Source organism: Polypterus senegalus, chromosome 2, assembly GCF_016835505.1.
Source record: "Polypterus senegalus isolate Bchr_013 chromosome 2, ASM1683550v1, whole genome shotgun sequence".
Lineage (NCBI taxonomy): Eukaryota > Metazoa > Chordata > Cladistia > Polypteriformes > Polypteridae > Polypterus > Polypterus senegalus.
Genome location: NC_053155.1, coordinates 74875119 through 74901062, shown reverse-complemented (window position 1 = coordinate 74901062; position 25944 = coordinate 74875119). Strand labels below are relative to the sequence as shown.

The 25944-nt window shown below is 33.9% G+C and overlaps 1 protein-coding gene across 5 annotated transcripts in view; it reads left to right on the top strand.

Moving 5' to 3' along the window:
• Window positions 1–25944, top strand: part of pspc1 (paraspeckle component 1) — a 139098-nt gene that overhangs the window by 101319 nt on the left and 11835 nt on the right. For 2 of the 5 annotated variants that reach the window (XM_039743995.1, XM_039743994.1), the window contains exon 8: window positions 577–764. The exons of 1 other annotated variant lie outside the window; for it this stretch is intronic. In XM_039743995.1, coding sequence (XP_039599929.1) covers window positions 577–764 — 188 coding nt within the window. Of the gene's footprint in view, window positions 1–576; window positions 765–3247; window positions 5938–25944 lie in introns of those variants that run through there. 2 more of the 5 variants (XM_039743993.1, XM_039743997.1) reach the window with 2 other exon arrangements.

The following is a 25944-nucleotide window of genomic DNA, read 5'->3' as shown; positions in this document are numbered from 1 at the left end:
CGAGGGCTTTAATCAATATTTTGACATGCACTTTACTTTGTTGATATGTTTCCTTTTGTGAAAGTTTACGTTTGTGAAGAATTTTTAATAATGGTTATTGTTATATGCAGTCCTATTTGATTTATTAAACCGAATACTACTATCAGGCTTCAACTATCTTGATTCTTTAAAATGTGAAAAGCACTGTATCAGTAGGTTTCTTTAATGGAAGCATAAAGCTGTAGTATTGAATGTTTCATTTCTAATACTTTTTAACACTAATTGTTCATACGTGTATAAGTACGGTTTATTTGAAATGTTTCTTAAATAATTCATTTTTAAAATTCATTCGGGGTGCTAGTATGTTGCCTCATATTAAAGAGAATCTTTCATTCTGGGATTGTTGGCCCAGTTATTTTTTGCGTTGTTTAACAAGGAAATTTATGTATGGTCCCAAAGTAAAAATGGCTTAGTATTTGATAAGGAAACACAAGCTTCACTCGTCCTGTCACAAAATATTTAAGACTTTTGAACAGTTATAAATTGTTGTGGCTAATGCCGGTACTTTTTGAGTAAAAGAAAAATTGTTTTACGTAGATACATATAGCCCAGCGGCTGCTAGTAACCAAGGCCCTGCGCAAATGATGAATATGAATATGAACAACAGAGCAGCAATGCCTGGCACTACTACTACTACTCCTACTACTATGGGACCTGGTCCTGCCATGGGGCCAGAGGGAACGGCAAACTTGGGATCGCAGATGATGCCAGATAATGGAACAATGGTAATGTATTGATAGCTTTTTCTATTTATAAGTCTCTATTTAGATATTCCTCATTAAATATTATTATAATCTTGGTCATAAATGCATGCGTGTAAGTAAGCTATTGGAATTCCTGCTGCTTTGGAACATATTTAAGACATTTAATTTGCATTTACTGCTTGCTTGCAACTGTGTGATGGTCTCCTTTTTAGTGGTCTTTTACAGTTTAATTTAAGAAATCTATTTTTCATATCAGGTCAGAATTAAAGAACATTAGTCACTGAAAATGGCAGTTTTAGCTGTATGTTGTGAATTATGTTCCCTTGATTAAAATTGGCATTGTAATTTAATTTGATTTCTTTAAATGGGGATGGCCAATTTGTAATATTGCCTGCCAATTTTTAGTTTTAAAGCTATGGACCTATTCATTTGATTGAGGTTTATTAGTAGTATATTTCAGTTTAATGGTTCCTATATCTTTTTTAGAATCATTTTTATTAAGCATTAGTTCCACATAGGGCATTTTTAGATCATAGTTAATTTCCGAAGTGCTGTGGACTTCTGATTATTTAAATTACCTGAGATGTAAGGAACGACCGTGGTCTACAAAATTTCTTTTTTCCTGCTCCCTGTAAAATTTTTAGTTGTTCTTTATAGATTTGAAGATGCTGAATCCAAATCTGGCTACATAACTGCTTAATGATGTCCAGTTCCTGCGAGCTAATAGTTTAAAATGAAAAAAACACTTTTTATAGAAAAAGTGTAACATTTTTAAAATTAGGTATTTAAACTTGAAAAAATTATAAATTATAAGTAATTGTTTAATAACATTGATTACAAGAAGTAGTCCCTTTCTAGTTTTATTCTCCTCTTATAATCCACTGAAGATGTTTCATGCTGAAGTGGCCAACGGATGACTTCTAACATACAGACAGTTCACTTTTCACTATAGCATCTTTTTATGACATTTATTTATGTGATGTCCCAGAATAACCTCTCCCCATGTTCATTATCGACTGCTTCCATGTTTGGTGACGGGGGATGCAAATAAGAATGCAGTGAGTTTTTTTAAAGACATGTTGCAGCCAAGTGCTTGGAAGGAAGAGAGAAGCTCATCAATTTGTTCCTTGTGGATTTCCACCTTGGTATTCCTAAGAAAATTGTGGCACACGTGCATCCTCCAGCCCACAACCCCCAATAAATGAAGGTTTTTGTTTTTAACATGTTATCTGGTCAAGACAATGGATGGATCAACCTGACTTTGCATATTTGTGTTCACGCCATTTAAACAACACCTTTCTCTCTTTTGGACAATAAAATGGCTTATTTCTAAATTCGAAATTGGCTATTTTGAAGGAATAAGAAGAGAACAAAAAAATACAGATTGAAGGCAAAAAATGTTTAGCAAATACTCAGTTAAGGCATAAATAATCCTAGATCAACATTAAGATCAAGGAAGACTGACAGATTTCAGCTCAAAGTATACTTCTGAACATGAAAAATACTTATGCCGTAAAACAAATGTAACTTATTTATTGATGGTTTGTAATAGGTTGAGATCATGCAATGATAACAGCATATTGCTACACCCACCACACAATGAACCACCTCAGGATCCCAAATTAGGATCCTCAGCACCACACAAGTTTGATTGGATGAAGAAATTCTTTTAGAAATGGATTCAGCACACCTAAATCTATAAAGTGTTTTTTTTTCCTCACACAAGAGGATTTTGGTGCAGACCAGCCCACTGTAATTAATATCCAGTACTGTATAATTTGAAATGAATCCTCTATGTGTAGCTTTCCTTGCAGTGATTTATAACAATCAATGTTAATTGTATTTTTATTTGGGGCTTTTTTTTGGAAAATGGTACTCCATTTTCATGTAACATATTTTACATATTAGTATAACCTTATGGTACCTAAGAAGTAAAAATGTAATGTGATTAGATTGTATGGCCACTAAAGTATATTAGTTGTTAACTTATTATTAGTTTACATCATTAAATTACTGTAAAGCATTTCACTAGCAGTCCTTTTCAGAAGTCCCTTACATATACTAAGTTTGTTTTTTCTTTCCTTATAAAGAAGTATAGTTGCAAAGGACAATGTTATTATTAGTTTTTTATTTATTTAAGTATAGTTTACCTATTAACTCATTATTTACTGAGTGAATATGTTACTGTTAGTACATTCACTCTCTGTTTGATTGTACTTGGAATCTCTTAGTTTATCAGACAGGCAATACTAAAGCATTTCTTGTAACATATCTCAACGTAATGTTGGTATAGCATGAATTAGTTTTCAGAATAAAGTATTCCTTCATTCACTCCGTTTTTAGAAATAACTAATAAAATCACTCCTTTCTTCCTCCTCTATGGTTGTTCCTGGTACTCCTGGACTGTCTCCTGATCTTCATGACCCTGCTGGATGTATTCAATGTAATAATTTCAAATTTGGCAAACGCAATGAATGGACTTCATTTCAATAAATATTCTGTAGCGCAATGACCGATTCCAGCCTCCTGCCCCACCACAAATGGGCTCCCCATTGGTTGGCAGGTCTGGAGCTGAAGCTCCACAGGCAGCTATGGTGGCTGCTGGGTCTGTGGGAGGTGGATCCACTGGCTTTGGTAGAGGAAGCCAAGGAGGAAACTTTGATGGACCCAACAAACGGCGTAGATATTAGATCTTGATCTGTCTTTTGACCATTCCTTTTTAGATTAATGTAGACATAATCCAAAATATGTATGAAGTTTTTACTTATTGTTATAGTCATGTTTTTGTTTTTTTTTTGTTTGTTTTTTTTTTGTAACCTTGTGAAAGTATATGAGGCTTTGAGTAGGAGGGATTTTTTTTTTTTTTTTATAAGTCGTCACTACTCAAAGTATGAATATGCTATAATCTGAAGTCTTTTATTAAGTAAAATTAAAGATTAGAAATTGCCTCTACAGTCATTTCTTAATTTACAAAAAACTTGTAGCATTTCCTGTTACATGTTCCTGAACCAAGATAAAACATCTTAGGAAAATTAGTGTTGACAATTAAGTTCTTTTATTTAACATACCATTCTGTTGTCTAATATGAAAGTATAATTCACTGTACATTCATTTTTCAGTTTCTCTTTAAGTCAAGTATTAAATGTATTTACTATACCCAGTAGTTGGTAGAATTAAATTAGAAAAGTTCATTATCTTTATAAGGGGATTGATGAAGTATATTTTTTGTCATTTATTTAGATAAAGTATTTAAAATAGTATTTTGTGATTGCAGAGATTAACCTTAAACAAATGCATGTTTCTGTAAGTTAGTAGTTGTTTCTCCATTATTGTACTGCTTTGAAGGTGGGTTTAATTCTGCTAATTTCTTGGGCTGTGCATGTGCAAACACGTATCATAACATGCGTCTCTAATGCACGTGCCCGCCCCCTACCTCTCTAACACTGTGTGAAATTTATCTACTGTGAAACTTACTTTGCAGATTATCTAAAAAATATTAAAAGTGGGATATTTTTTCTTTTAACTTGATTATACTCCTTTTATTGGCATTTTTCAATTTCACAGTGTTAAACAAGCTTCATTTCACCACTTTTGGCTAATTCATTAATACTTCAGATGCACAATATAAAATCACTGAAGGGTATTAAGTGCCAGTTCATTAAAGGTAATGTTCATTACATATACACATGTTATCTATGAATCAATTTATTGGAGTTAATTATGCAAGATAAATTAGCAGTACTAACGTGTTTCCAAATTATTTTTTACCTGCAATACTCCACTTTACATACAAAAATAACCTTTTGCCATTTTCAAACCTCCCACATAGTGTGCTATTTTTTCATGAGGCTAATGCTAAATGAGAAGTAGCGCAGTAGAAATAGTTTCAACAACTTATGATGTATTGTCTTTTTTTGTAATCAAACATTCCCTCATATAGCATTGCATACTTTTCAGTTCTTGAGAGAATTGATAACTTTGTGCTCACAACCCTGCATGTAAAAGAGCTGGGTTAGTTTGAATGCACAATTTAAACCTCTTTATTTTGAAACTAGTTATTTTTACATAAATGAGTATTATGTTGCTCTTGCTACTCAAGGTTCAATGTTGCCTTTGTACTCTGTTGCTACTCTAGACACATCTATTATTTCAGATCAGGGCTGATGGGTTAAACATGTCTTTAGGCATCTATAGCCAGAACTTTAAATCCACAATTAAGTTATTACTTAATGTTCTGTTTGCTTTTTTTCTGACTTCTTTCTCCTTAGTATGATAACAATTCTCATTTGTCTTTATTCATTGGCAAAAATTGTAAAAATAAATAAATAGATAAATAAATAAAAATGTGTACTTTCACATGCTGATATAAATTTGCAGCTTTTTTAACTGTGGTAGAATTTTGTGTGCATATTACTGTGAAATGCCCATGTTGAAAATTGTTCTACCAAGCCACCATGGTACAGTTTGCACTGCTGTCAATATTTAGTCATTTCCAGCTTCTAAGACATCACATACTACTCTCACTATTCTGTTTCTCACGGCACTTAATTTTTATTTTAACTCTGCTTGGCAATAAAGCGTAATTTTGTGACAAGCTGAAATCTTGCCTTTAAGCACCATATTTCAGTTTCCATAGAAGCGTAGACTAACCTCTTTATCAGAATCTGAAAAATTGGTTAAAATCCAAAGTTGGCTAGTTTTGCACCTCAAAAGTTCAACATTCTGTGTTTTAAATGGTTTTGGAAGATCTTATGATCTTACCGCCGAAAAACTTTTCAGTGTTTTTGATGGTGTGCCAAGAATTACATATATTTAAAAATGTTAATTGCTAATATCTGAAAATAGGAATAACATTATGTACTTTAAACCCACAATTTTTTATTCCTATGACTTTTACTAAGAGTTCCGTATTTTGAGTATTTTCATTTTATTGTGAAGTTCTCTAATTTTAATAGCATTTTTCAGTTTTTTTTTTTTTTTTACCATGTTCAATTTGTGTGTATATATGTTGACTGTGTATAAATTTTTCATCCTAAATTTACATGACATACTCTGAATAAATGGACCCTTTTTGTTTTACCCTAATGACTGTAATCGTAATATATTTTAATGATAGAAATGTATGCATGCTGTAATTGGCGGAACTGAGTTGATATTCTTATATAATGAATAAAATTTATCATTGCATCATTAATGGTGTGTAGTTCCTGACTTTGAAGGGCAAATAATATTTTGGTATAATTTTCCAAGGTATTAATGTAGTGCTTATTTTTTTTTAAAATCTCCTACACTGTTTCCATTGATATTGATAAAATTGTAATTGTTGTGCTTTTAACTAGAACCGCCATAGCCAGTCAGTGACTATTGTATGTTAAACATTATATCATTAATTAAAGGTTAAAACAAAACAGAAATTTTGTGTCTACAAAGTACTGGCACATATTCAAATTTTGGTAACTGTATGTAATCCACATATATATTTTTTTTTTATTAGAATCTTTCCAGAGCAGCAATAAACTATTAAAATAGGTTTTTTTCAAATAAAAAGAATTTACAAATTCCCAAATTAAAAAAAATATATATACTGTATTGCACCACTCAATGATAGTATTTGGTTGAGAAAACATTACTTAGAATTGCAATGCAATCTTATTCAAATTGCTTTAACTTCCTCACTTAATGATAACTGTTTGTGAATTGTAAGTTTCGACTTCATATAGTGTACTAGTCCAGAATACTGGGCTTTATATTTTTAAGCCACTTTATTGTGGGTTTGCGTTAGTGTTGTGCCAGCAGAGTTGCTTCATATTTTCCTACAGTATTGTACCTCTTTCTTGTTGCATTAAATTTGCTTTCTGTCATCATATTTATTGAAGACCCAGACCCAAGTATTTGGTAGCCTGATGCGCCCAACTTCTTGATATTTAAAGAAAGGAAAGATGAGAAGCTTTTGCAAAATATTTTACTTAGTCCAGTATGTCAGTCTTGTACTATTCAACCTATTGACTTTTTTTATCTTTTAGATTTTACTTTCCTATATGCCTTCTGGTAAGCTGTTGCTCAGATGCAATTAGCATTTTCTTGTCTCTTTCTATTCAGAAAATACGTTTATTTTTGCATTGTCGAAGGTGCCGTTTACTTTTGTACTCATCAGTTTATTATCTTGGCACTTTGAAGACTATTCCCATTAGGATTGGTGGTGTTTTCTCACTCTTGTGCTTCTTAACTGAATTATTTTGAGTTTTCCTTGTTCCACACAGACTCACTTGTGGTGTTTCGTTATCCTTAATCCTTGTCCAACTTTTAGTAGATTGCTAACCTCTTAAAGGAAAGGGAAAGGAAGTGGATAAGTGTTTTAATTGTAACAGTATGAGTTGTTGAACTGGCTAAGTTGTAACATCTGAGTTAAAACACAGAGTTAAGCATAAGTTAAAAAGAGGGTAACAATATTTGTGTCATTCATTGTTTTAACTCTAAAAGCATTCTGTAGGAATGCTACCAAATGCATGTGGAATGGCTTGGATATACCAGTTTAGGTTAATGGTCTTTGTTACAAAATGTGATCAAAACCAATTGCACTTACTAAAGGGGGTTGATATTTACTTAATTAGAAATTAAAATAAGAGGTTTTGAAAGGATAAGAATAAGTAGTGATTGCAAAATTCAGCAAATTTAGTAAAAGAAGATTAACCATAGGAATGTAGCAATGTGGAACTAGAGAGGGTAGAGGTGCAGTAGTTAGGGCTTTTAGTCTGAGCAATAAGGGAAATTGGTTTTGATAGCATTCATACTTTTAATCTAGGTTCCATAATCCAAAGATTTAGATGCTTTTCAAGGTGACTCTCAACTGGCACTTGATGAAAGACTGTGAATGTACTCTGATGAACTAGAGTGTCATACATCGTTAATTCCTGGTTTATATCATTCCATCTATTTCGAAACCTAGTTAATCCAGTTCAGGATCACTTGGGGCCAGAAAGGGATTTTGTGCAATGCAGAAATCAAGTGTGAACAATGCATCACTGAGCTGTATACATGTATTTTTAAAGTGGGGAAAGGGATTAGGTATCAAATTACAATACTCTAAAAAGTGTCATGCAAAAGCACGTATAGATACCACCAATCTTTCTAGGAGTAGGTTTACTTATCCCATTCTGCTATTTATAGAGTAAAAGATTTTGCATTTGAAAGTATTATTTTTATACAGATATAGTACAATTGCCTCTAACAGAAATGTACACTCCTTGTTTGGCTGATGAACATAGGGTTATGGTGAAAGAATCATTGCTGCAGTGTTTACATGAAAATTGAAAATCTTTGTAATCACACTTTTTTGTTAAATCAGAGTACTTTTAGTTTTAGAGTTTTTTTTATGTCTGTCCAAGTGATATTTTTCCCTATTTTTTTCTGTATCAATTTAAAATCTGAGCCATTTTAAATGTATTAGAAATGCCTTTTGTAGTGATGTATTTAACCAAGAGTAATTGCTTTTTTAATCACATCTGATGAGAATTTCACATACATGTGTGTTCTTATGTGAATTTCTGAAGTTTTTATTGTTAATGTATAACTTTTTTCTTTAATGTGGTCAACTAATTTTTAAATTGGTTTCACTTAGCATACAGTCTGAGAGGCAAGATTGGACTGATTTGCCTCGAAAGCTTGCATATTGTAATCTTTCTAGTTGGCCAATAAAAGGTGTAATTTTGCTTAACTTCTCACTACAAGAAGTAATCATTAATAAATATGAATTAATAGTTTAGATAAATATGTACTGCATTGGTGATGGAGTAAGGATTACAGTAGGCAAAATGAGTCAGTTATGTTACAGTTATAGCCAATTAAAATAGAAATATAAAGATGTGAAGATTTTATATTTTTGGTTTAGGAAAATATTTGTCTAAAGTTAACTCGTATGTATATTTTAATTGCTCCAGCATCAGTACTTGAAAATGCACTCTTGGAAATGCAAGTGTTGCACTGGTTTTAGTCAAAAGGCTTGTGTGAATAAAGCTAAGAAAAAAATGGAGCATGTATTTTAATATTTTTAATAAATTTGTATTTTGCATGGGGACACTGTGTCCAGTGCAGTTGGTTCACTGCCCTGAGAACCTGGATTTGAATATTGTCACTATTTTAATTGCACTATTTTAATTACATTCTCCCCATGAATGCATGTAATTTCCAAGGATAATATGAATTCTTTTCATATCTCAAATATGCCCTTGTACTGGTTTGAGACAAAATTAGCCAGCAATAACCATTAATCTGATAATGATTGGGTTGGCATCCTGTTTTTGTTTGCTTCCTGCCTTATGTTATAGATGTAGGCAATGATAACTCTAATAAAATATGTAAATTCAGAAAATGCTTGTCTAGGGCTGGGCATGACTCTGTGTGGCAAACTGAACATAAATTTTTTCGTGACCGTTTACAATTAATTTTGGTCCATGATTAGTCAGCAGTCTGTCACAGTTCTTCAAATAATTTTTCAGCTGTACAGTTATGGTATGAACCTCTCTTTCCAGTTCATCCCAAAGCTGATCTACTGGATTGAGATCTGGAAACTGTGCAGAACATTAGACATAACTGACTCTGCTGTCAATTACGTAAAACAAGTCTGAGGTGATTGCTTAGTGATTTGGACCATTACCTTTTTTGAATTATCCATTTGAAAAAGGGTAGGCTTCCAGGAATGTATATGGACAGCAGCAGTACTTATTGTGTATGTAAATTAATATGAATGGGCATGTTGGCCACTCTTCAGTAAAAAACTCATACAAATGCTGTGTCTCATTTGTAACAAGTTACATTTTCAAACTGAAACTGGTCATCTTGCTTTCTTTGGCGGTTCTGGTTAAAGCATAGTCAATTTGAATAGATGTATAAAAGTAAGTCCATGTTCAAGTATTACTGCACTTAAAATATGATTTCATACATAATACAGCCTGTATGTATATCTCCTATCCTTCAACAGTGAAGCAAATTTTTGTATTTCACAATTTTTGATTTTCTCAAACTTGAATCTTGTGTTTGTTAGTGGGGCACATAGAGAATAGCAGGAATCATATTAGAATAGTCTGTCTCCTTGTTATTCTCAAGTTGCACTGAAATGCTTTAATTTTGTAAACAGAAAAACAATTTTATGAGAGCAGTTTAATTGTTCTACATTTGTTGCTCGTTTTTACATAAAAAATTTAAATCTTGCAGAAATATACCTGTATACTCTTGGCTTCTTTGTCAGAGTTCTTGAAACTATTATTACACGGAAAAAAAGACATTTGGTCATTTTCAGTTCCACTTCCACACAAGTTACACATTCATTCGTATGTGGTATAGCTCACCTTTTTATTTTTCTAATTTTAACATACAGTTCAGATTTTTTATTCATTAAAGAGCTAGAGATGGTAGTATTTCTTCATATGGAATGTATGCATGAAATCTGGAAAAAAAAAGCTAATTATTTTGTTATTTTGGTGCTTCTTAATTCCTAGTGAAGTGCAAAAATAACCAATTTTCTTAAATAAATTGATTCAGATGGTGGTTTGGTTTGGTGACGACTATAAGGATTATTTTATATTAATACTTTAGCCTTTAACCATTTGTATCTCTAGGAAATATTGTGTAAAATTATTTATCTTTATATTTGAATGCAAGTTTATTAATTTGGTTAGAGTCCAAAATGAAGGATGAGGGTGCTTTATCACATATTGTAAATAAAAAACATAAGCATTTTTTATTTTCATTTTTCACATTCTAATGCAATTGACTTGAAATATATTCTGATGTTCATCACGGAGGAAGTCAGCTGTTAAACAGGTATTGGAAATTGTGTCTGAACTGAAAAGGTAAGAATGGAGACATTATCCAAGTAGAAACATTAAAGGAATGGTAAACCTAAAATTCCACTGTTTCATATTTTTATTCTTTTACTTTTGAGTCATTTACCTTTTTTTAATATTTATTAAGTTTACAGTTTATGCATTCAATCTGGTGTGACTGAGTGGTTAGAAAATTACTGCCTCAAGTTTTAAGTTTTCTTTGGAAACAACATTTATGCTTGTAGGGGGGCACAACTGAGTATTTGCTGCAGTTGATTTTTTGTTGATTGCTGTATGCCATCTGCAGTTTTATCAGCATAAATAGGTTGTCTCAGATTTGTTTACTTACTCAGTTGTACAAGCACATGATTAAGAAATAAATTGCTTTCATCAAAAACATGCAAGATGTAAAATTGCTTCACTGTATTTTAGTTGGCTTGCTATACCATCATTTATTAAAACTTTTTGTTATTTAACTAGTTGAATGTGTTGAAACGGACATAGTTCCTTACATTTGGTTGGAATTAAATGGACCCATACTTATTTAAATTAATTCCAAATATTCTTTTTTATTTTCCTATTTCTAATAACCCTTTTTACATTAAGTGAAATGCAGACATAATAGCCAAGCAAGAGTTATGTAAATAAAGTGACAGAATATTAAATTTGGCTTATACACTTCCTGGTTTGATAAGGTGTCAGATGCATGCCAGGTTGCTGCTGTATGATCACTTACTGTAACTGGCAGTGTGTAACGGATTTGTTCTAATGTCAATGTACATTTGAAATAAATAATTTTGCTTACTGCAGAAGTTGTTTTTCCACTGCATTTTTTCACATATCTGCCTATTCTGTAACAAGTTTTCTGACATTGAGTTGACTGTAGTAATGTAAGGAATTATTAACTGTTACAGGTTAAAAAGAAAAATGTATAAACAAATAGGAAAATTAAAGAAGGGTAAAACACTCTTTTTCTCCAGTTCGTAATTACTACAGAAGTACTTTTATTTTAAAAATGACTATTGACCAATGACTAATTGCACCATATTTTCTACATACTTTTATGTTGGTAAGGCCCCATAACTGTTGTTTATTTCAGTGCCTTAGAAGTTTAAATACTTGAAAAATATACCACATAATGTCTAGCCCAGTTAAGATCTATCATTGTTGACATGGTATTCAAATGACTACATATTTGGGCTGGGAATAGTACTATTTCAGTATTTTACAGAAGAAGCTGCTCTGTTACTGAATATTCTTGCTTTAGGTGTGACAATGCGATGGGCAGCTTTTATTTTTGCTTCCATTTTCTTATAAAGTGTTTGTTGCCCAAGTTTTTAATTGGCACTGAATGTCTACAAAATAATTTAATACTTTTGGCCAGCGTGTCTTGGCTTAATGCCATTACAGAAATGTTTTTTTTTATTATTTAACATAATGCTTAATAGATGGATGGATCTTGATCATTTCTTGCAGGTAAGTGGCTTTCTGTATACTGTCTCACAGTTTAAGTTTGACTGTTATCTATTGGTGTGAACAAACTTTATTTGAATCAAATATCCAGTACGAAAACAACCAAACAAAAAAATAAATCTAGATTGAAAGATGCACTGCAACATTTTTTTTATGTTATATTTCTGTCAGAAATACATTTGGTTTTTATAAAAAATATTAATGTATTGCATACTAAATTTTAGCTATTAGTGCTCACCCTGCAGTTTCCAATCAGTTTGTCAAATAAGGTTATACAGTTCATTTACTCAAGATATTGTTTGTATTTCATTTGCATAGTAAGTCATATTTAGTAATTGAGGTAGAATATTATAGTAAATACAGTAATTGCTTTTTAATTTCAACGGTGTGTGTTACCATGTACATGTTAGAAACAAATTAATCTCCCTGCAATAAAATATAATCTTATTCTAATCAAGTTTATGACTGTACGTTGAATATTTTGGACATGCAGTTGTGTACAGTTTTAATTTCACTGTTACTGTTATTTGCTAACTAAACAATCATAAATAAATTGTAGGTGTACTTTTTATATTTTTGTTGGGATTGTTGTGAATCACTGTCAACATTAAAGTCAGTAATGGGGTAATTTGATATAGATCTAATAATCAACGACATGACAGCTGAGTTTGAAAGAACCTTCTCTCTTGGTAGTAGTGCTTAGTATTCATGGCACATTTTGGTTGAATTAAATGATTGGTTGTAGAAAAGTGATGGCTTATGCTTTGAAAGCCAGGAAAATTTGCAAAGCCTTTTATGAAGATTTTGGTCTTGTATCTTTCTGTTGTTGGGCATAAATGCTAAGTTGGTAAAAAAAATAACAAAATGATTACTATTCCTAATGATTTTCCAACAAAACTCATTTATAAGCCAAGAGTCCATATGCAGTTATATGTTCAAAAGCAAAAAAAAAATCACTTATTCAAAAACAAGCATACCTGTTTATTTCTTGTTGTTTTAAAAAAAATGCAGTGCTGATAAGTGTAATATGAATAAGTTCAAGCAGCAGTATGTGTTGTAGAATAAATCCCGTTACAGAGAATGCTGAAGTACCAAAATTTTCAGAATAATGATTACTTTTTGTGGGCTTGAACAAACATTCATACAACATCATGTTAAATGAAGCTAATTTTAACAAAATGTTAACTTCAGTGTAATGAACGTTTTTTTGACCAGAAATGGCCATCAAAGATAATAATGCAATGCAAAAATAATTAATGCCGCACCTACACTTTCCATGCCAAGTCTCTGGGCCCTGAAACAGGCTCAAAGAAAGAGTTTTTGCAAAATTTCCAGTCTTGGGCAGTCTCAGTGAGGCTTGGCAAGAATACATGCACGCCATCGTACACATAGCCAGTCAGTACTCCAGTTAGTGTCTGTGTGGTTAATTGTGTTGTGTGCAGATACTGTACTGTTTGAGATGAACAAAAAAGTGAGGCAAGAACTCTGTTTACTATGAAAGACAAATTAACAATCCTAGAAAAAGTTGATTCCTTAATGAAAAAAAATGACGGAGCAAATGGAATTGAATCTTCATCTTTGTTTTTCATTCTGTATTTTCATACCTGTATTTCTATTTTTTAAAAAAAGGTTACATTTTTATTCTATGTTCATACCTGTATTTCTATTAAAAAAAAGTTATATAATGCCTTTTTTCATACCTATATTTCTAGATAAACAATTTACATAACATTTCATTTTTATTTTATGTTTGTACTTGTATTTCTCGAAAAAAGTTACATCTACCATCTCATTTTCAAATATACTTTTTGCAGTTTAAGAAGTGCTATTTTTTTTTTTTTGTCAAGCTTGGGTCACAGACTTGCACAGGAGACAGGAAGGCGAGTCCAGGTTTTTAAGGAAAATTCAGGTACTTTATTACTGTGTAGAGAAGGAAGGTACATTCTAAACAAGAGCTGTTACATCTTTACTCACACATATGAGATAGCAGCGACAACACGGGCAATCGTGCTCTTTTAGCTCCCATCTTCAAATTAGAAGAACACCAGTGACTCAGAATCACTGCTGTGGCAGACTAGAATAGTGCAAGGAAGAGCTGATCAAAGCCCATTGTTAAATTTTCTAAACATTGTGCCACAAACATGTTACACAATAGTCTTTATCCTGCAGAAGACAAACTATTACTTTGCCCTAGGTTTACTGTTTACCAGACGCAGCAGAGAAAGTACAGAGTTGTTGAATTGCTGGCGACCCCGGGCACAATAGTGCATGTATTTTCCCCATATTCATTAAAATGAAATATTTTTATGGTCCCATGAGTTTCGTTATACAGTAAAAGGATTCCACCTGTGTGTTCAATTTAAACAGATTATTTTCATGGGAATTGTTACATAGGCATAATAGAACTAACTTTTACATTATAGCGAGTAATTAACCCACTCATTTTCCAACCCGCTATATCCTAACACAGGGTCATGGGGGTCTACTGGAGCCAATCCCAGCCAGCACAAGGCAGGAACAAACCCCGGGCAGGGCACTGGGGCACACACACTGAGCACACACTAGGAACAATTTAGGATCACCAATGCAAACTCCACGCAGGAGGACCCGAGAAGCGAACCCAGGTCTCCTTACTGCAAGGCAGCAGCACCTACATTACCACCGTGCTGCTCTGTAAAAATTAATAAAACATAATAAATTGAGAGAAAATTGTTTCATGTTGTGTTAGAGGTATTCATTGCTTTATACGTTTTTGTTTTGTTTGGCTTTCAAATTAACGCACAAACACTTTTTAAACTTGCACTTTTGCTGTAAAACTTGAGTAAAAACAATTTTTTGAATTAGGTTTTCGTCAATATCACACTGAATTTTGTTTCTGTGTTTGGACAATGACAATGCAACGTATAAATAATCAGACTTTTTCGAATGTTTGTCCCTGTGATTTGTTAATTGTCATAGCAAAAGCTATTCTAAAAGGAAACATGTAAACGTTTTAATATGAATGGTATATCAAGATCTCCTTTGGTATCTAATATTATCCGCGGAAGATGTACTACATTACCTTTCTTGTCGCCAGTTAAAATTTAACATGTCCGAATTGTTCGACAGCATAATCTATTGATACACATTTAACCAATTTGCTGTGTAACCAATCCACAATTTTTGCATTAATTTGTTTGACTTCGTTTCTTGCTGCTAGGATTGCCTGTGTACTCATTTCTTCATATATATTCTTATATATGTATATTCTTCATATATGTTGATAACCCATCAGGATGAAATTCAATAAGATTTGGACATAATAAGTCTGATTTCATTGGGAACTTAAACTTAGGAAAACGTAAAAATTTGTAAAAGCTGAGAGCTCATGAACTGTGTCTTACAAAAGCATTTACAAAAATGAGAGATGAGAGGCCCATGGGCGTGGTTGAAAACGGTTGAGAGGGCAGGATTTGAAAAATATCTCTTGGCAATAGTCTTGTGTCAAGATTTTCTTTTATAATAGACTAGGGGGCTTCACTCGCCAAACCACTGACTCCAAATACCCCAGCCCTGCCTCCTGCAACCACCACCTTCGCTTCGCGGCAGCAAATTCGCGTCTCTGTCACTCGCGTTTGTGAATTTCACTTTCACCAAACAACAAAACTTTTAATTCTCGCGGATAGGCCTCTTTATTGGGAAGAAACATTACTTTTCCCTGATGGCAACACAAATTTGATGATCTACAAGTCTCCGACTTAAAGTTTAAATCCAAACAATATATTCAGTCTCTTTTTGCTGTTCTGTTATTTCACCAAGTAATAATTTCCATTTGCCTTGTGCTAATGCGATCTTTACTATCCATTTTTGAGACATTTGAATTCTTAATCAGTCCTGCACATCAGGTTAGAGTTATTTTAGCCTATTTTAGCCTATTTCTCCATACAGAATTGCCTCAACTCAGGGATGTTGCTGGGTCTTCTCAAATGAACTGCATGCCTCAGGTCTTTCCATAACATTTCTATTGGGTTAAAGTCAGTACTTTTGACTTGGAGATCCTAAAACCTTTATTCTTTTTCAACCACTCTTTGGTATAACAACTTGTGTTTGGGGTTGTTGTCTTGCTACGTGACCCAATTTCTCTTGAGATGTACAGTAGTCCACGGACAGATCTCCTGACATTTTTTGTTAGAAATTTGCTGGTAAAATGCAGAATTCATTTTTCCTGTCCACAGTGGCAAGCTGTCCTGGCCCAGACGCATGATAGGCCCAAAGCATGATCCTACCGCCACTGTGTTTCACAGATGGGGTGAGGTTTTTATGCTGGATTGCAGTGTTTTTGTTCCTCCAAACATAACGCTTTTCATTTGAACTAAAAATTTCTATTTTGGTCTCTTCTGTCCATAAAACATTACATCAGTAGGCTTGTCCACATGCTCTTTAGCAAACTGTAGACGGGAAGCAATATTTTATTTGTAGAAACAGTGTGCAGTGGCTTTCTCCTTGCAATCCTGCCATGTACACCACTGTTGTTCAGTGTTCTGCTGATGGCAGACTCATGGACATTAAGCAGTGTAAGAAAGGCCTTTTAGTTGCTTAGAAGTTACCCTTGTTTCTTTTGTGACCTCACAGACAATCGCAATCGCATGCCATTCCCTAGAAGTGATCTTTGTTGGCTAACTATTCCTGAGGAGAGTACCATTAGTCTTAAGTTTCCATTTGTACAAAATCTATCTGACTGTATTTTGGTGCAGTTAAAAATCTTTAGAGATGGTTTTGTAGCTTTTCATAGCACAACGAGCATCAACAGTTCTTTTTCTGAGGTCCTCTGAAATGTCCTTTGGCCATGGCATGATACATTGATACTGCATGCACGTGTTTAAAGTTGAAGCCTTTGATAGAACCCTCTTCTTTTAATATAAACAGAGTGCCCATTCACACCTGATTGATTGCCATCACATTGAGTCTAATTTCACCTTCAAATTACCTTCTGGGTTCACATACTTTTGCCACTCAGATATGCAACATTGAGTGACTTCCCTCAATAAATAAATGACCAAGTACAATATATTTGTCTGGTGTGCTTAGCTGGGTATTCCATACAGTATCTATTTTTAGAAAATTTGAAGATGTTTTAAGTCATATTTATGCAGAGAGAGAGGGAGCAGTTGGGAGCATATGAAAAATTCTGAAGGGTTCACTAACTGTTAAACAGCACTGTGTGTGTATATACAGTGCATTCGGAACGTATTCACAGCGCATCACTTTTTCCACATTTTGTTATGTTACAGCCTTATTCCAAAATGGATTAAATTCATCTTTTTCCTCAGAATTCTACACACATCACTGCATAATGACAACGTGAAAAAAAGTTTACTTGAGTTTTTTGCTAATTTATTAAAAATAAAAAAACTGAGAAATCACATGTACATAAGTATTCACAGCCTTTGCTCAATACTTTGTCGATGCACCTTTGGCAGCAATTACAGCCTCAAGTCTTTTTGAATATGATGCCACAAGCTTGGCACACCTACCCTTGGCCAGTTTCGCCCATTCCTCTTTGCAGCACCTCTCAAGCCCCATCAGGTTGGATGGGAAGCGTCGGTGCACAGCCATTTTAAGATCTCTCCAGAGATGTTCAATCGGATTCAAGTCTGGGCTCTGGCTGGGCCACTCAAGGACATTCACAGAGTTGTCCTGAAGCCACTACTTTGATATCGTGGCTGTATGCGTAGGGTCGTTGTCCTGCTGAAAGATGAACCGTCGCCGCAGTCTGAGATAAAGAGTTCTCTGGAGCAGGTTTTCATCCAGGATGTCTCTGTACATTGCTGCAGTCATCTTTCCCTTTATCCTGACTAGTCTCCCAGTTCCTGCCGCTGAATAACATCCCCACAGCATGATGCTACCACCACCATGCTTCACTGTAGGGATGGTATTGGCCTTGTGATGAGCGGTGCCTGGTTTCCTCCAAACGTGACGCTAGCCATTCACACCAAAGAGTTCAATCTTTGTCTCATCAGACCAGAGAATTTTGTTTCTCATGATCTAAGAGTCCTTCAGGTGCCTTTTGGCAAACTCCAGGCGGGCTGCCATGTGCCTTTTACTAAGGAGTGGCTTCCGTCTGGCCACTCTACCATACAAGCCTAATTGATGGATTGCTGCAGAGATGGTTGTCCTTCTGGAAGGTTCTCCTCTCTCCACAGAGGACCTCTGGAGCTCTGACAGAGTGACCATCTTGGTCACCTCCCTGACTAAGGCCCTTCTCCCTTGATTGCTCAGTTTTGATGGCCGGCCAGCTCTAGGAAGAGTCCTGGTGGTTTTGAACTTCTTCCATTTACAGATGATGGAGGCCACTGTGCTCATCGGGACCTTCAAAGCAGCAGAAATTTTTCTGTAACCTTCCCCAGATTTGTGCCTCGAGACAATCCTGTCTCGGAGGGCTACGGACAATTCCTTTGACTTCATGCTTGGTTTGTGCTCTCCCATGAACTGTCAACTGTGGGACCTTATATAGACAGGTGTGTGCCTTTCCAAATTATGTCCAATCAACTGAATTTACCACAGGTTGACTCCAATTAAACATCTCAAGGATGATCAGGGGAAACAGGATGCACCTGAGCTCACTTTTGAGCTTCATGGCAAAGGCTGTGAATACTTATGTACATGTGATTTCTCAGTTTTTTTATTTTTAATAAAGTTGCAAAAATCTCAAGTAAACTTTTTTCATGTCATTATGGGTTGTTGTGTGTAGAATTCTGAGGAAAAAATGAATTTAATCCATTTTAGAATAAGGCTGTAACATAACAAAATGTGGAAAAAGTGATGAGCTGTGAATACTTTCCGGATGCACTGTATATTGACACTTTGGCTATGTCGCTGCAAATATAAATTGCAAAGAAATGGTTCAGCATATTCTGAAATACTCAGAGCAGCCCATGTGGCACCAACAGCCATGCCATATTCAAAGTCACTTAAATCACCTTTCTTTCCCATTCTGTTGCTCGGTTTGAACTTCACCAGGTCATCTTGACAATGTCTACATGCCTAAATGAATTGATTTGCCGCAATGTGATTGGTTGATTAGATATTCGCATTAACAAGCAGTTGAACAGTTGTAGCTAATAAAGTTGCCACATATAGATTTTTTAAGTGGTATTCAAAAATTACATGCTACAAAGAAAATAAATTCAACATAAAATAAGGAAAATCAAAGATTACAATGAACACATGAAGTTTTGAAATTCAAAACAACATAAACATGGTCAAAACTATATATAAACTTATCCTGAATATAATAAATCTTAAAATGAAAGTTAAATGATAAATTATGATAAAAGAGAAGAAATGTAGCTAATAAGGAAAACTTAACTACAAAGAAAAGCACAAATATAAATAAACACTGAATGAATAAGATGATAAAGTGCATAACCAGTAAGCATGTTACCAAAATGAAAGAACATACAATGTCAACTTACAGTACAATATTCATTAATAGTACGGTAAACAATGGGTCAACCTACAAAATAGAAAGGCAACATAAAAGTTTAGAAAAAGTATTAAACAATTGACATGATTTTTTTCTGCTTTTCTGAATTTTTCTTTTGACAAATTCGCTTTTATTTCATAATCATTTCCAGCCATGATACTACATTCAGTTTTAATCATTTGTATTCCTGTTCTTGTTTTTTGTGATACTTCTGGGTATACACTTCTATAAACACATTTTTAAACCTTTGCTGTTGATTTTTGTTTATCATACTATTATCAGGGTCCTTCTTGAACAGGGTAGGCGATGTACCTGAGCTGTTATTTTGAATTCATTAAGTCATTGGGACACACCTTTTGAGAATTAATTTACCTGACTTTGATGACCTCATACTAAGTGATGTTCCTTGTGTTGTCATTTTATGAAAAAGTCATTTGAATTCATTTTTTTTGGATTAATCCACATGACAACATATCTCTTGTGCGTTTAGAATTCTCTACCCTGTTTGAATTAATTTTATGGTTTTTAGACCATCTGACCTTGTTTTTATTTAATTTCAGTTGTTATTTACTGTTTTTGTTTTTCTTATTTATTTATTTTTTTTACTTTTCTACTATTAAAGTTGGTCCATTTATATACCGTTTTATTCCATAAATTGACTCATTTATATTTGTCATGTTTGTTGATTACATTTTCTTGTGCTAATTATTTTTATTATTGTTTTAAAAATATTTTGGTTGAGTGTTTCTTAGATTTTTGTAATTCCTTGTAACTTGTGTATTTTTGTCTGTTTACTTGGTTTTAGATTACATTCATACATCTTCCTTGTAATCTCTCTTTGTTGCCTTATTTTTTTTTTTTTTAACTTAATATTGTGGATCCATATGGTTTCTAATCATTCTTATTACAGTTGTCTACATTATATTTCTTAGGTTACATCTTTCTTATTCTTTGTGTTCTGTTAAAGTTCAGGATAAACAATCTGCAAAATTATAAAATATTTTAACTTTTTTTATTAAAGTATACTCAAAAACAAATAAAACATCAATGTCTTTCAGTTTTTGAAGGTACGTTTCTGTATGCATATATTGTGTTAAATGAAGAGAAATAGTTTGAACAATTCTGTTGCAGGCTCTTAAACTGGGATATCAGACCATTGTAGTGTGGGAGCTGATTATACTATTTCATTTGCAGCTTGTTAATAGAGGTGGGTTTTAGCCTTAACAAAATGCTTCATTCAAAATTAAATTCTTGCTGACAATCAAACTGAGCCTATTAGCAATAACTGTAATTACTTGTGCAATTAGAGCCTCCAATCGCCCAAACTCCTTATCCAGTCAACATAGTGGGAAATATTATTTCAATGCCATTTGCCTTAGAAATGTATTAAATTGTGCATGTTTGTAGAATATGCAATGCTTTAAGATACCAGCATCCTCACAGATTGCTACCAGAGTATACTGTGTTACAGCCTAATATTACAGCAAATTTAGTTTTGTTTTTCATGCTTAGTGAAACATTGACTTGTATTATACAGTGGTGTGAAAAACTATTTGCCCCCTTCCTAATTTCTTATTCTTTTGCATGTTTGTCACACAAAATGTTTCTGATCATCAAACACATTTAACCATTAGTCAAATATAACACAAGTAAACACAAAATGCAGTTTTTAAATGATGGTTTTTATTATTTAGGGAGAAAAAAATCCAAACCTACATGGCCCTGTGTGAAAAAGTAATTGCCCCCTGAATCTAATAACTGGTTGGGCCACCCTTAGCAGCAATAACTGCAATCAAGCCTTTGAGTCTTTTAAAGCGCTCTGGAGGAATTTTGGCCCACTCATCTTTGCAGAATTGTTGTAATTCAGCTTTATTTAAGGGTTTTCTAGCATGAACCGCCTTTTTAAGGTCATGCCATAGCATCTCAATTGGATTCAGGTCAGGACTTTGACTAGGCCACTCCAAAGTCTTCATTTTGTTTTTCTTCAGCCATTCAGAGGTGGATTTGCTGGTGTGTTTTGGGTCATTGTCCTGTTGCAGCACCCAAGATCGCTTCAGCTTGAGTTGACGAACAGATGGCGGACATTCTCCTTCAGGATTTTTGGTAGACAGTAGAATTCATGGTTCCATCTATCACAGCAAGCCTTCCAGGTCCTGAAGCAGCAAAACAACCCCAGACCATCACACTACCACCACCATATTTTACTGTTGGTATGATGTTCTTTTTCTGAAATGCTGTGTTCCTTTTACACCAGATGTAACGGACATTTGCCTTCCAAAAGTTCAACTTTTGTCTCATCAGTCCACAAGGTATTTTCCCAAAAGTCTTGGCAATCATTGAGATGTTTCTTAGCAAAATTGAGACGAGCCCTAATGTTCTTTTTGCTTAACAGTGATTTGCGTCTTGGAAATCTGCCATGCAGGCCGTTTTTGCCCAGTCTCTTTCTTATGGTGGAGTCGTGAACACTGACCTTAATTGAGGCAAGTGAGGCCTGCAGTTCTTTAGACGTTGTCCTGGGGTCTTTGTGACCTCTCGGATGACTCGTCCCTGCGCTCTTGGGGTAATTTTGGTCGGCCGGCCACTCCTGGGAAGGTTCACCACTGTTCCATGTTTTTGCCATTTGTGGATAATGGTTCTCACTGTGGTTCGCTGGAGTCCCAAAGCTTTAGAAATGGCTTTATAACCTTTACCAGACTGATAGATCTCAATTACTTCTGTTCTCATTTGTTCCTGAATTTCTTTGGATCTTGGCATGATGTCTAGCTTTTGAGGTGCTTTTGGTCTACTTCTCTGTGTCAGGCAGCTCCTATTTAAGTGATTTCTTGATTGAAACAGGTGTGGCAGTAATCAGGCCTGGGGGTGGCTACGGAAATTGAACTCAGGTGTGATACACCACAGTTAGGTTATTGTTTAACAAGGGGGCAATTACTTTTTCACACAGGGCGATGTAGGTTTGGATTTTTTTTCTCCCTAAATAATAAAAACCATCATTTAAAAACTGCATTTTGTGTTTACTTGTGTTATATTTGACTAATGGTTAAATGTGTTTGATGATCAGAAACATTTTGTGTGACAAACATGCAAAAGAATAAGAAATCAGGAAGGGGGCAAACACTACTGTAAATAACATAGAAAATAAGAAAAAGTATACTGTATATATCCTTTTCTGTGTTTTACATTTAATAATTGCCTAGGTGTTCTTGCAGAACTAGTTCAGCTATTGCAAGTTATTTGGGGAAATGATGTATACCGCAATTTTACCACCCTTGTGCAGAATTTCTGTACATTTTGAATGCTATTTAGCTGTTGGTTTGGGCTTGGGATTATTTGTTACAGTTTGAGTTGATGTACTAAATTGAGATTTTCAGATTAAATTTACCCTCTATTTCGGCAGCTGACAGGGCCTTTCAGTGAAAAGCAAATTCACAGCATACTGCTACAAATACAATATTTCATGGCACAGTTCTTACCATGAAGGTTTGATATATCCCCTTTTTTGTCTCATTAAACCTGATGGTTCTTTTTCCATCTTTTTTCACACATTTTCCTTGGGGTTGTATTTTGGGTTTTTTTTTTTTTTAATGGCACCATATTTGCCAATACCATACAACCAAATTTTTATTCTAAGTGCACTGCATACTAAAGAGATGAATGCATCTCAAAGTTGGATTTTAGTTTACTGTTAAAAGTGACTGTGGCCTGAATGTTAAGTATAATTTGTTAACCATAATAAATCAAGTTTAAATGTGAATTCTTCCAACAGACACTTTACTGTTTCTGGAGTTTAATAGTTATGATAACAAGTAAAATATCATTAGTGCATCTTATTTTTAGTTTTAAAAGAAAATGATGGTAGTTGGAAATCTGAAATTTAAGTTGCCCATGTTGTACAGAAGTCCAAAATATGCCTAAAAGATGTTGAAATTTTATGGCACTGTTTTTGGTGACTGAAGAAATTTGTAACAACAAACAAAACTTATTATTAAATAGACATGAGGATTTCTAAGGGAAGATATTAGATTGGTATAGCAAAGTAACCTTAGATTTTAGAAACCTTCAATATCAGTAGGATTAGAAAATGGTTTAGTTATTAATGGACTGGCTAACTAGGAATTGGAACTTTGTTGAATTGAATATGGTAAAATAGGGTTTCACAGATGACTGCATGGTTATTTGGTTAAACATGATGAGAATTTAAAAAGCTGAAGGCCACTGACATTATGTATTGTGTAAGCTAAAGAAAAAAATGATCAATTAATTGAATGAGAAAAGTGTTTACTGATATTAGCAGAAGATATCTGATGGTGAGAGTTGCGATAAAATAGGCCTCAGCCTTTGATGGCATAAACCATGCTTTTCATTACCAAGAATAGAAAAATTTGGAGGTAAATTTTATATGTGGATGTTAAACTTTGTGTAAAAGTATAAGAAGTAAATTAAATTTCAGTTTGAATCTTACACTGTATACTGTGTATATACTGTATTATTTATACACACACACACATATATACATACATACATACATACATATACAGTGCATCCGGAAAGTTTTCACAGTGCATCACTTTTTCCACATTTTATGTTACAGCCTTATTCCAAAATGGATTAAATTCATTTTTTTCCTCAGAATTCTACACAACACCCCATAATGACAACGTTAAAAAAAGTTTACTTGAGATTTTTGCAAATGTATTAAAAATAAAAAAACTGAGAAAGCACATGTACATGAGTATTCACAGCCTTTGCCATGAAGCTCAATATTGAGCTCTGGTGCATCCTGTTTCCCCTGATCATCCTTGAGATGTTTCTGCAGCATAACTGGAGTCCACCTGTGGTACATTCAGTTGATTGGACACGCTTTGGAAAGGCACACACCTGTCTATATAAGGTCCCACAGTTGACAGTTGATGTGAGAGCACAAACCAAGCATGAAGTCAAAGAAATTGTCTGTAGACCACCGGGATAGGATTGTCTCGAGGCACTAATCTGGGGTAGGTTGAAACTGCACATGTGTGAAAATGTGCAAATCCTTAGCTGATCTAGCAGTGGTTATTATGCAAATTAAGCACTTAAAACAGTTTAAAACTTAAAATCCCTGATCAGTGTAACATTGTCTCACCAACAGCAGTTTTAAAATCGTGGTGTATCCATGAAGTAGTGTTAGAGACATAATTTCAGTAAACTTGTTTTGACATTCATTAATATCAAAATACAATGCATGGTTTCAGTTTAACTTGTGATAGACATGCAGACTTTATAATCTTGGGGGAAACTTCAGTATACTGTAAGGCTTATATGGAATGCCATTGTCATGGACTACCTGATTTATTCTTATCATGTGCTGCTGATGTCTAATTTATTTTCTGACATTTTCTGTCCAGTAACTGAAAAATACTGCTTATAATCAATACTGATGCAAAAAAGTAAACCTGTCAGTACTGTTGAAATGATAATTTCCTAAATTTCTATGGAATTTATTATGTTAACAAACCCTTCATAGCTGTTTTTATAACAAAATTTCATTGTAATGTTTGTAGCATTTGTTTTTGTTTTTGCATCATTAGCTGGATAAAATACTTAAGAGTAATATATAACACATAAGTCATTTATTTAAAGGTCTAAACTCCGGCTGCTTTATTTTCCAAATCTCTCCATCCATTTTTACATTTATTCCAATGTTTAAGGCTTCCTGTGAGAAATCAAACTAATCATTTTTACATAATCCACTGTTTCAGAACTGTTAAACAGCCTTTGCTGTGTTGGTTTTAAGGTGCAATACTTGGGTGATCAGACATTTTTGCTTATGCAGGTTAAATTACCTTTAAACTGAAAGACTGCATTACATTCACCACTGTACCATTCACATATCGGACATGTTGTTTTCACTACCTTTGTCACATTTTGTAGGTTTTACTCATTGATGTTAATTTGCTTTCAAATACCAAACAAATGATAGTGTTTCCACTTTAGTATTCAGTCAGAAGCAGTCCTGGCTCGTGTCTATTAATGCTGTATGTATCATAGTAAACGGAGATTTGTCTGAATTATTGAGACACTAAATAAATTTTATTTTGACATTAACAAATGGAGCTGCCAATTTAATCACCAGTGTAAATGTAACAGATGACCATCTTCATTTGAAACTTCCTCAGTTATTTGTTAACACTGCCAGTATACACTTTCCTCACCCGTTGCACAAATGCATAGTGCACAACATTGTATCGCTGAGCTGTCACACACCAAGTTTAGTTTGTGCTTTTTGTGTGCAATTGAGAAATGTAGCATGAATTACCAGTCATAGATGAAAATATGCCACTGGTCTTAACCTCAGCTATCCTTTTCTTTCACTGTTGTTTGGCTTGACATAGATGGGAGCAGATTAATTTAGCTGTGACATCCTGCTCACTTTGGCATATACTGTATATGTGCAGATCACATATTT